We start from the raw sequence: 12,512 nt of genomic DNA on the forward strand, positions 1-12,512 counted from the left end.
ACGTCCCACTGCTGGGCACAGGCCTCCCCTCAATCAACCAGAAGGGGTATGGAGCATACTCCACCACGCTGCTCCACTGCGGGTTGGTGGATTACATATACTAATCAGAAATTTTAAAAAAATACCAAATACTTACAGTCTCTATTGATATGTAGTCCTAAGATAAATATAATGAACCTTAAAGTCTTTCATCTTATCGTGTGGGTTGTGAGGTGGAATACCAACCTCATCAACCCTGGTGTCAGGGTTATTACTGAGTCGCCAAAGGCCCCTGATATGGCTCATATAACGACTACATACTTACATCAGTAAGTCATCTTACTTTCGCACAATCAGGTGATCAACCTGTAATATACTAACTTACTGGACTGTAAGAGAAATAAAAACATAGAACACATTCAGCTGCTTGTCTTCCCGGGCATGTCGTAAAATCCGACAAAGGGATTGCGCCTTTACTAACATCATGGTCGATAGGCTGATCCCTTGTCACTTTAAACTTAGCGGTTGGCGGCCTCCGTGGTCCAGTGGTTGAACGTTGGGCTCACGATCCGGAGGTCCCGGCTTCGAACCCCGTTAGGGATATATCACAAAAATCAGACATTACAGGCTGATCAAGTAAAGGCTGTTAAGCCGTTGGTCCCAGTTACTACGTACTGATGTAAGTAAGTAGTCATTACGTGAGCCGTGCCAGGGGCCTTTGGCAGCTCAATAATAACCCTGACATCAGGGTTGATGAGGTTGGTAATTCACGTCACAAACCCACATGATAGAAGAAGAAGACGTTGGTCTAATAGAAAGTTCAGTACGGTGTGAGTACTTAGATCATATTGCGATGGATGTACCTCTGACTACCCCACTTGGGATATAGTCGTAAGCTTATGTTATGTATAACGAGAAAAAGTCACCACTCAGTCGTCGCATGACCTTCTAAACATTATTATTTAGTAGAATATCTTCCGACTCCTTATCCACAAGTTTTACCGGAAATCGTTTATAAAACATAACTTTCCTCTCTTGTATAACAAATAACTAATATTCGCTACCAGGCGCCGGTTCAACATCTTTTTAAATGAAACCGTGAGAAAATATTTCTACATCACTGCACCGAATTGCACACAAATGCAAGTAATAAATACTGCTCCTTTCCTTTCAGTGCTCTTTTCTACTGTAATCCTCTCAAGGAGCTTGCTCTCGTAACTTTGTAACTTAAAGTAAAGTGAAAGTAGTAAATTGTGTTAAATCGAGTGGAAATATAAATACTGTTGACTGCTAATTGAACTGTGAACATTTGAGAAACTCCTGATTCATAAAATAGGAAAATAAAAACAAAATGCTGAAACTCAAATAAGTTGATGGAGTACCTTCCATGAAAGAGAAAAAATGAATAAATTTCTCGATAAGATCTTACACATAAAATACTAGGATTATTTTGGTAGCCAGACTAAAGATGGTTATAAATAGAACAGCTTAACACAGGGCCTAAGTAACCAATTTGTAAATGTTCCTATTTCTACAATTGTTAGCGCATAGCCGCGCAAATCAGAATGCTTCGCAAGTAGCGTTTCCTTTGACCAGCTGGGTCTTCATGACAACCGCGCCGTGCGCGTCTCTAATTATATTGAGCGCTTCGACCAATAAACGATACAAATGCAATCTACGTAGATAGACGTCAAACGGCTATTGGTCGAAGGCCTCGATATAATTCGCGCCGCGCGCGGCGGGGTTTCAGTGCAGAACAGTCGTGTTAATTTTATTCAAAGGGGTATACATTTGCGAGTGTATATGTAGAAACTTTTGCCTTCTGACCAAAGATCAGATCCTCTAAAACATTATGCTCGCAATGTGAAAACCCATGACCGTTGTCCTTCGTTCAGGGTTCCGCGAGGTCTGGAGGATGTGTCCAAGTACCCCGAGCTGTTCGCCGAGCTGCTCCGAAGCGGTCAGTGGAGCGTGCAGGAACTGAAGAACCTCGCCGGCCTCAACATGATGCGTGTCATGCGCCAAGTCGAAAAGGTACACGAAAAGTTTATTACCACTTTTACATATTGAAACAAGATTAAAGGAATCCTAAGGTACATATCTCACTAAGCCATGGTGGCGGCGCAAGTTGCTTGCGCAACCAACAAGCCACCAGCGAGGTCTGCACAGCAACAGCGCCGCACGCGTCGCGAATTTATATCTATCTACGGTAGATAGTTGTCGTATAGCAATTGGTCGATATAATTCGCGCCGCGAGCGGCGCTGTTGCTTTGCCGAAAGAGCAGGTGAGTTAACGTTTTTACAACTCCATACATTAAATTTTGTGTCTGGCGCGGTTGTAAGCACCACCATAATTTTCTAATTAGATAAAGCCCTAGTGAGCATGCTATAATTAGGTAAGTAGCTTCACTTTCCTTTTAATATTTTTGTGGAAATATCTGAAAGATAACAATGCCGTCAAAAGATCTCGAAACAATAAAAAAATCGGTGATATTCAATCAAGGTCAGGGATCTAGGCAGATATTTTTCAAAAATCCCGTGAATTTCTATTGAAACATAGTCCCCTACATTTATAAATCCTTTGTGCCTTTGTGTGTCGGAAGCAGTTCTTTGAAGATTTTATGTATAGTCACCCAGTACCTGTTTTTAGGTCCGTGACGAGATGAGAACTAATGGCGTGGAGCCGGAAGAACACCCTGACTCGCCTAACGACAACGGGAACTGCACCAGCAACGCTTTTGCCTTTCTTGAGTAAGTTAATACTTTATTCTTTAATTTTGCTCTCTCTGTGCGTACTACGTATACTAGGTACAATACAAATACCAGGTGCTGCTGACCAATTTTCCCAGACAACCTTTAGAAATCGGATATAATAATTTTCGCAAAAGCGTAGCGGATTAGCGGTAGGGTAGCTTCCTTACTATCTCTATGAATCCGCCGTCAGAAGACAATTTGACGAAAAATTTGGTACTGTTCTTCTAAGGGCGTATACACAGATTAACAAGCGTGCGGCATATCAGTGGCAAGGTAACCTCGCCACTAATATAAAGGCGAGCCATGAGCCCCTTACGCCATGCACAGCACGCCTTGCAATATGTTTATCAGCCTTAAGGTTAAGTTATCAATATGAAGTTGTAGTCCACAAATAAAGCCGTCAACTTCACTGGACTTAGATGTCTTCTATGACAAACAGGGGTATGGTAAGCGACATAAAAGATCTCAAGCTCTAAAGTTTTCAAACGGCGGTAAATATTTGAAAGTGCCTCAATACTTAATTTCGGAGGAGCAATTTTGTTAATAATGCGACCGTGACTCCTAATGATATTCATTTGTTGAATCGGGTCTATGAGAACTTTACGTATATATGCAGCTAACACTTTAGAATCTAAGAATAGTTTCATAACTTATGAGAAAATAATTTTATTCGCCGTTTCATAATCCCGAAATGACGTCTTTTAATAACCGTCAAAGTCTACCCCTTAAATATCGCATTTTTTTTTTGACGTGACTTATTGTAGATTGGCACAGATGGCATTAACTACTTGGCCGGATAAATGGGGAGCGCTGAAGGCTCTCACCCGGTACAACGTTTAAGACAACAGGCCTGAGGGTGCCCAGTTGGGTGCGAACCTCGGCTCAGGACGTCGTCTGAGAGGAAAAATATTTGAAAGAATTAATCGACCCTAGTGGGTAGATAGCGATAAGCGCTGAATGAGGGAAATCGTCGACCACGCCGGCGGGGTCGGTATCGGGGCCCTGAAGTGTTTGGTGTCGCGAGCTGATTGGCTGCCTCTATGGCTAGAGTAATCGGGTCGTCGGGATCGTATATTACGTCCTAATATACGATACGTATTTTCTTCACCAACCATCACGGGCCCCCTGAACCATCGCTGGTTAAAAAGCATTATACATCACCATGTCCGAGGTAACTTTACCCGCTAGGAAAATACTGTAAGAAATGCGACAAGCGGCCGCCATTTATTTAAACAGAATGAAGCCGTCTCTCGCGCGATGAATAGTGCTTGTTATAGAAAGGTCAACATCAGTTCTCGTTTCTCTTTTTCGCTTAGTTGAAACTAAAAATCGTTGCACGCTTCTCTATTCATTAATCTTTTCGTTCGGTCAATTTGTACTTGGTTATGGTTACCACACCCTAATACCTTCAGAGAGGACACACACTAGAATTTGATGCACTAGGTCACACAGTATTCATATTATACAAACTCTCGCTCCCCAGCCCGCAAACCCGCGCACCGCCTCTGTGTGAGACAGCTTTATCTACACTTGCTTAGTTTGCAACCCCGCTAAAAAGCCTCAAACTTACAACCGCATATGTAACATAAGTTTACATAGAGTTCCAAGCTGAGATTAATTTAGGTTCGGTGTGAATATTCTAACGCTTTGTCTTGTTTGTTTTGCACTGCCACTTAGCAACAAGTTTCAAATGGACGGTACCGAAATTTTATCACTAGCATTTTAGAGTTTATTTTCATTATCTTGCGTAAATTTGCTGTGTTGTACAACGTTTTTATGCTTTCAACAAAGTAGCTAAGTAGCGCCGCGGTTAGCGAAGACTTAAAAGTCAAAAACTAAATACATCAAAGACTCCTTGACAATTTCTAAAGTAGCCCTTGTTTTTTCTGTGCTGCCCAAAATACTTGGCGTGGCCTCAATTTCACCAATCACTTAACCTGCCTCTCATAACGATTGGAAGGTTCAAAGTAAAGAAGTGATACATATAATTAGATTCCATTTCGCCTATTAAAGCTATTGAGCTTCAAATAATTGAATAGCTCTTAACAACAATTAATGATTCGGCTGAATACAGCTGAAACGAGACCCGATGAGATTGAATATTCCGTTTAACAGTATTCAGAGACAAACCATTATACAAATGGAATCATATTACGTTAGCTTTGTAATCAGTCAATTCGAATAACAAGTTGAAACCGATTCCAATATAAACTTGCTTCCTAGCTTTGCAAATTTTAAAATCTGTAAATTAAATGTAAAACAGAAAACGTAATGTTTCAAAAGACGCGAAGCTTATCCAATTTTTCGTCTCTAAATATTTGAAAGCCGTAGGATGCGAATCCGTCGATACAGCGACAGTTCGATTCAAATTGATGTATGTGTTAAGCCGATTGCTGTATACCGTCGAACGTCGGTGTTACTCGAGGATTGATGACGTGTGGGAGGGATTGAAAATATCCCACGCACTGTTATGTACCCCCACAACATCTCCCCTCCCCAAACAAGTCGGAATTTTATTTTGTATTTACTATTTGCGAATGAAATCCATTCCTTGTATGTCCAGAGTCATGTCAAACCTAAGAATCTCTAAGTACAAAGTAATGTCGCTTTCTCGGATCATGTTATGCACTAAAGCATTGCGCTTCTAACATATTATAGACTCCAACATTATTATTTAATGGCGACCAAACTAGGAGTAGTACCCTACTCTTAGGTTGACTTGTAACGTTTTGCAGGTCTGCTCTCAGCAAAATAATGTTTGACTCTTAAATTTATAATATATGCACAGACTTGCAGGCAATAAGATCTTTTTACGCAAGTTGATTGTGTAAACACAAAACTAAATGCTATTGTGTACTTACTTGCTTTCATATCGATGCAGCTTTGCCTGTATTGTCCGATACCTAACCATAGAATTTTCTTTTGAGAAACGAATAAAGATATCTCCTCTGATTAATTTTATCTTTAGCTCAAAGAACTTGGGATCGTAAAAGGAAAGATTAAGTTAAGCGGCGCTCACAACAGAAGCAGGAGACGTTAGTACGCCCATGAGGGTTGCCCGTCATACAATATTGTCTCACTAATTCGCAAGCGGACCCCAAACAATATTAAAAATACTTACAGCTAATCTTGTATTTCCTTTTTCAGGGAATTTGAGAAGGCAGCCTACGCGGCCCTGCTCAGTCGAACCGGGTAGATAACTCGTGCTGTTTAGAATTGAATTATTAATGTAATCAGTGTTGTAGATGCCTAGTATGTGTGCGATGTGAACTAAGCACTTCTTCCTTCTGCGGCCGCGCGTCGCGCGTCATGCGTTGTGACCGCTGTGCCGCGTCGCCGCGTCACTACCTCTCGTCCTCATCGTCTCCGAGTGGCGCCATCTAACGGTGAAATGCAACTAATACTACCTACCTAGTTCAAACATACCTTCAACTTCCCACTTAAATTAATATAAGTATATTTTTTATGTAAAAAGTTGCATTTACATCAAACAGTGTGTTTCAAAAACGTAGGTAGAACCATAATGAACAAATAAAATTTGAAAATAAATAAGGATGTAATGGGAAAGCTTACTTAAGCATTAAGAGAGAGTCAAGGTAAATATTACAAGAAACTATTTTATTTACTTACTATTGTAATAATTAAATAAAATGATATAAAGAGTTGGATAAGAAAGTAGGTAGCGAATAAATTTTAACAATGTTTAAAATAATTATTTCTCTTTTAAATAGTTTTATTAAAATTTTGGGGGTTATAAAAACGAATTGAAGCCATCGGAAGCCGTGTTGTTCTTCTTCTTTCGCTGCTTAAGGTATCATAGAGATTAATATAGGAATCATTTATAGTAGAACATTATATTGCCGTATGTACTTGAGTGTTGTATGCATAACCACGGATATCGTTCAATAGCACTACTTGTAAAATAGACGCACAATAGTCGGTTTAGCTGGACTATCCGCTTAATGCCGCTCAGTTCGATTGTTTATTTGAAACAATGTGCCATGCGCAAAGTTATAATAAGTACTGTAAATTATTTTGTTATCAAAAAGTGTAGCTTCGCCATATATGGATGCACGACAATGCAAAACGGCCAGCTAAACTGATTGCTGTGATACAGTAGCGTAAGTCATGTTTCCTACGTGTCAGTGTGTCCGACAGGTGGACATAATTATGTTTAATAGAGAATCTGTATTTTATGACTCAATGTAACTGTTTCGAATAAAATACAAGCTATTGTGACTGAACACTATATACCCTTACGTCGTTCCCTACATTTATGTTTAAAACTATATTTTTTGTACGTAATCAAGACTCGTTTCGTTAAATGACAATATACCCTCCAAATTTCGAGAGCACTCGATCTCCCGGTTGAGCTGTGAATCTTTTTACACGTTTAAATAGAGTTGTATAATATTATTATTATGATATTGTGAAATTTACTATTTCTTAGTAAAATTACGACTGATAAATTTTTGAACCTTTATCGTGTAGCGTTCTTACGACGTGAGAGCTGGCTGTTATTTTGTGATTCGTTTTGAGTAATATTTTAATGTAATGTGAATATCTTCAACACAAGCGCACGCTCCCCTTGGGTGATGAATTCCACGCTTATATTCTGTTTTTATTACATTCTGTCGTTATTTTAGTATAACAAATGTTCCGCTTACAAATATTATACATTATTTTGTCATGGATATATTTTTGACGCGATGTATAAGGTGGGCTTCCGTCCATTGCGAGTGGCAGTTGACTTTCGTAGCTCGTGACGAGAAACATTAACGCACGCATCTGTCGTGTCGTATACGATGAAAAGCGCGCCCCGCTTCTGATGTATGTCCCGATGTTTCAATGTATGTCAATGTCTAACTCGAACGACAATCGAGCGATTGTGCTTATTAAGGTCAACATACAGATTAAAGGCAGTAACACGAAGAGTTATGAAGCGAAAAGCGGGAGTTTACATGTATCCGTGCACTCGGATTTCTGTGTGAACGGGTGCTACAAACTCAAACATTAGGTATATTAGGTACGTTCCACTCCCAGAACTCTTCTCGCCTGTATTTTTATAGTTCAGTGAGTTACCTCTAAAATCATGTTATTATTAAAAAAGGAAGAAAATATAATGTTATCTGTCTGCCGCGGAAGTTCACCTTTAATAAAATATGGACCTAATAAGTAACTTAATTTAAAAAACGAGGTTAGGTTTCTTTGTGGTGATTTTGCGACGTATAATTACCCGTATAAAGTATGAAGAGCTTCTTTAGGAATTTTATTGTGCGCTTGTGTGTCGCGCGGTGCGTTGTTGTGCCTGTCCCGTTCCGACCCGCACCGCCCCCGCCCCCGTCCGCCTCAGCCCCACTGCCCCAGTCTCACTACCCCCGATCTACTGCCCCATTATCCCACAATCCCAGTGTATTCCGCCCACAACGCGCCAAGCGACGTCTTTTTAAACAATTTATATTAAGACACAACTTGATAAATAAACACTTGCTGTACAACAATGTTGGCATTTTTAATATTACCCGCTTTTACCTTACCTACCTGCTTTAACCCTGTTCATTAGCGTTTAGACCTGCAGTTACTACAGTATATACTTTAAGTAATGTCTCACTATTTATATTCGAAAACAATGAGGTATTTTCCGGTTAAGGTAACTTAAGATAATAAGATACGTGTCTAACAGTCGAACACAAAAATAAAAACAAAATCTGTCCGGAATTGCTATTAATACCAATTTATACCATAGCAGTAATCGCCCTGTAAATGTTTCTGAATGAAACAACTTACCTACATCTATTTTCCTCAATTTGTGTCAGACGCTATTTCCAATTGTATTATCTATTGGTGGAAATAAAACCCTAAAACAAATAGCATGTCGTTCAGTATATAAATACAACTAAGTAATGTCGGTTACACAATTGAGTCTATGTTATGCCGTGAAATCGATTCGAACAGTAATTTGGACGACAGCCAAATAGAATACAAAAAAGAAATATAATATGAATCGGGGGCAGAACACACTGGCAAAGGCAGAAGCAATACAATTAGGACCATTCCGCGCTCAGAAATATCTTGAAGATTTTATGAACACTAAGATTTTATGAAATTTCAGTTGCAACGACTTGTGTTTGTTACTCTAGTAGTGCCGTAGTTTGTAAGCGTAAAATGTTTTATGAACCTACGCTTGAGTAAGTGGCAATCACACTTAATGGTCTTACTTCGAATTACCTTCATATAAAACCTGTGAGGTTACATTGTTTCTATTTGAAGCGCCAGTAGAGGAGATAAGCTACTCTTTAAGTCTCTTGAGCTCTTGAAGACATTTTATTGTGGTTTTATTTGTCCCGTTTATTTGACGATGCTTTTATAAGTTAAAAATATTATCTTGTCTTATTTATCGTACAACTGATGGGAGTCAAAACAGACTCAAGTTATCAGTATTTTTTTCTCATATCGTCTTCTTTATTTTGTGGCTCTGTATAGCTTCCCCTTAAATGATACATACCGATACCTTGTGGCATTGTTGTAAAATATTTTACCAGAGTAACTATTATGGCAAATTTTCAATTAGAAGTACCTATCGATAAAAATAAAAAAATAAAATTAAATAAAATGTTTTTTTCCAAACGCCTTGCAATAAAATTTAAGTCGCTAGCTTTGACAAATCATAAAAAGTAGTCAGAGATATATCCATCGCAAGATGAACTAAGTAAACTAAACACCTTGCCGGTGAGCCGTATCGCAAATAGTTTTGTCCGTTCTAGAAAAATAACTAGGCTATTCGAATTTCAAACTGTTATATTTTTGTTTTTATTTGAACATGGAGGACGATTGATCTCCTCCAATATATCTCGGCTGCCAGCTGCTGCGTTTTGGGATGAAAGTTACAATTTGCTACTATAACAGATTGCAAGCCGAAATTCGACTCGGATTGCGGCCACCAGTAGTGACATTATGCCAATTTACAGAACGAGCGGTAACGAGCGCCATGGGAACGTGTTCGGCGAATTTAGAGTGTAGATGACTGCTAGTCAAAACAACTTTTTTCTAAACGTGAATCCATGGGATTTGCTTTATATTCAACCATAGACCTCGTATAAGAAGTAGACAAGCAATCTCTGTACAAAAGTGTCCACAACGCATCTTGTCACAAGCAACTAATTGGTGGAGGTGCTTTACGACTGATAGAAAGCACGAAGTGATCTTACTTTCTCGGACAATCTGGTGATTCAAGCCTTCAATGTCCTTAGCAAACAAAGGACAGTCTCACAAAATGATTTCGACAATGTTTTCATCAGAAATCGATCTTGGCGCAACGCTCTAATTACTAGACAACGGAGACTCTTGTCTCATTATTATAAACACAAAACGTGTCTATGTTTTATCTCGAAAGACATAAACTTCAGCTCAATCCCATGCCGCCGCCAACCCTGTGACTTGAAACACGCAGGTTGCGAACAACTTTATATGAACTAAGTTCACAATTTAAAGCCTCTGTTTTGATAATTATTTTGCTCCGCAATAACGCTGCTTTATTGCGGTTACCCGACTCATGCCCTATGCCTGCTAAACGTGGATGTGGCATCATATCTATTTGCAATACGATAATTTTCTGCTACTTGCCGCCTGACTGAATTTTTCATAATTACTGCAAAATTAAAATTTTGATGTACATTCAAATAATACTTACTAACTAATAAGTCATTTTTTTTACTAACGGGCTCCGTTATTATATTCTCCAAGGACGCATACCTTATGTAATAAAACAATCATACTTTAGTCGTAGCAGATTTGCAGTAACAGTACGATCTGAGCTGTGGATTATCCACGCAGTGGCTCTGATTTCCATATAAGTTAATCCGACTCGCCATACCCACCAGCGACCAGTCGCGGTTGTTTACAAATCGTAGACTGGACTCGAAAACCCCACCACCGGGCTTCGTTCGGACGACAACCAGAAACTCGCGCCAACCCAGTTCATCCTTATCAGGAGTACCCGACATCAGTTCATTGGCCTGAATCACTTGGTCCAGCTCTAACTTGGCACATTGCGTGTGCTCACTTAAGATCTTATTTATTTGTTCAACCAGATGTCCTGCCGCATCCACCGCTTCCTTCGTTGTCTTCGACACCTCGTTACTCTTTATACACGTGCACCATTCTTCCCCTATACTGGCCATCATACACGTCCTGTTCCCCGGTATTTCAAGAAATAGACTTATTCCTCGATTAGCAGCATAGTTTTCTTTGCTTCTTAATCGAATATTGTCATTTTCAAGTTTTTTTAGATCTGCTAGATCTTCTAAGGCTTCGTGTAAATCGTAAGGGGTTGTTAGGCGCTTAGCGTTATTTTTTAGGTTATTGAATGCGACGCTGTAGTTATTTCGAAATGAAAGCGGTGCTAGCAAGTAAACCATCGGCAATCGTTCCTCTAGACGCCCTTGCTTCGTTGATCTTATAGGACCCCACCTAATGCCGTGATCACTTACTAGAAACATTATAGTATTCTCCAAATAGTGTGATTGTTCTAAACCTTTGAATAACTCCAAAAATCGTTTGTCCATTAATTTTGGAGTATTCAAATGGTCGTGTGACATTGATATCGTCCAAAAGAAAGCGAATAACTTTGACGAACTAACTTTTTCTATAACACTTTCGATGTATTCTAGGAACACTTCAAATACGTATCGTTCTCGAATACACGTAGGTCTTGCTTTAAGATAGGCTTCCGCTTCATTCCAGAATGTATGTACGTAATAGTCAGTGGGGGTCCGGAAGAAGCCATCAGCCAAATAGTTGAAAGTACCTCCCCAAGCACTGTCTTCGACTAAAGCCGTGTAATACCCGGCTCTCTTGTACTGGGTCCAAAGGAAAGGACAAAAATCATAGGTAGCGTGTTTATGTGGATAGCATATTTTTGGTAATTCATGCTGACTTTCATAGCCTGTTAGCATTGGTATTATATTCGGGTATGAATTAAATCCGACTTTTGTATAGCCTAATAACTCCACAACGCCTTTGCTCTGTAAATATTTCAAAGTCTCAGGCATAGTTCTATGAAAGTTCAGCCGGGATAGGGTATCAATTCCCAAAACAATAACATTGTATCCTGATCTATTGATTTCATTTTCTTTGTCATTTTCGTACAGCTTTATAGTTTTCTTCCGAGCAAATAAAAAGAAATTGTTGTATACTTCAATTTCTCGCGAGTAACAGGTAACTTTAACAAATTCATCTTCAACTTCTATGCTGAGGGTGAAGTTTCTACATTCGGCATATTTGACTCTTTCGTCGATTTCAGAGTCCCATACATTATCAACAGAATCTGGTCTGTAGAATTGCTGGTAACAACAAGTGTAATTGTTATCTTCTATATTGTAGACGGCTTTATTTTCGTTTACGATCCATATATGAGTATTGTTTTTTTTAAGCAGCGGCCGAGTCGAGCATTTTATGCGTTTTTTTAGCTGACCATCAATTGGGTGCGAAAAATTTTTGACGCTTTCATCGAACGGTGTCATGTAAGGTATGGAACAACCTTCAGTATTGATGGTGAAGTTTTGTGATGTATCGTTGAAGTAAAGTGATGAATTGTTGAAGTGTCGGGAATGCGACAAGAACTGTAGCGCTGGCCAACGAAGGTGGACTCGAAATGTCTCAGTACTATAGTTAGCAAAGAAGAGTAGAAATGTACAACAGAATGCAATAACAATAAAAAACGTGTAAGCTCGTGGCATTGAATTTTTAAGATTAATAACATTATTTTCCAATATTCCATA

General features: G+C 39.2%; 1 protein-coding gene across 2 annotated transcripts in view; it reads left to right on the forward strand.

Moving 5' to 3' along the window:
* The window catches only part of LOC126380110 (dipeptidase 1-like), a 232,501-nt gene extending 224,267 nt beyond the window's left edge, over positions 1 to 8,234 (forward strand). For both annotated transcript variants that reach the window (XM_050029347.1, XM_050029346.1), the window contains 3 exons: positions 1,875 to 2,013; positions 2,630 to 2,730; positions 5,881 to 8,234. In XM_050029347.1, coding sequence (XP_049885304.1) covers positions 1,875 to 2,013; positions 2,630 to 2,730; positions 5,881 to 5,929 — 289 coding nt within the window. In that variant the 3' untranslated portion in view covers positions 5,930 to 8,234. The remainder of the gene's footprint in view (positions 1 to 1,874; positions 2,014 to 2,629; positions 2,731 to 5,880) is intronic.
* Positions 8,235 to 12,512: the final 4,278 nt, after the last annotated feature.

Source organism: Pectinophora gossypiella, chromosome Z, assembly GCF_024362695.1.
Source record: "Pectinophora gossypiella chromosome Z, ilPecGoss1.1, whole genome shotgun sequence".
NCBI lineage: Eukaryota > Metazoa > Arthropoda > Insecta > Lepidoptera > Gelechiidae > Pectinophora > Pectinophora gossypiella.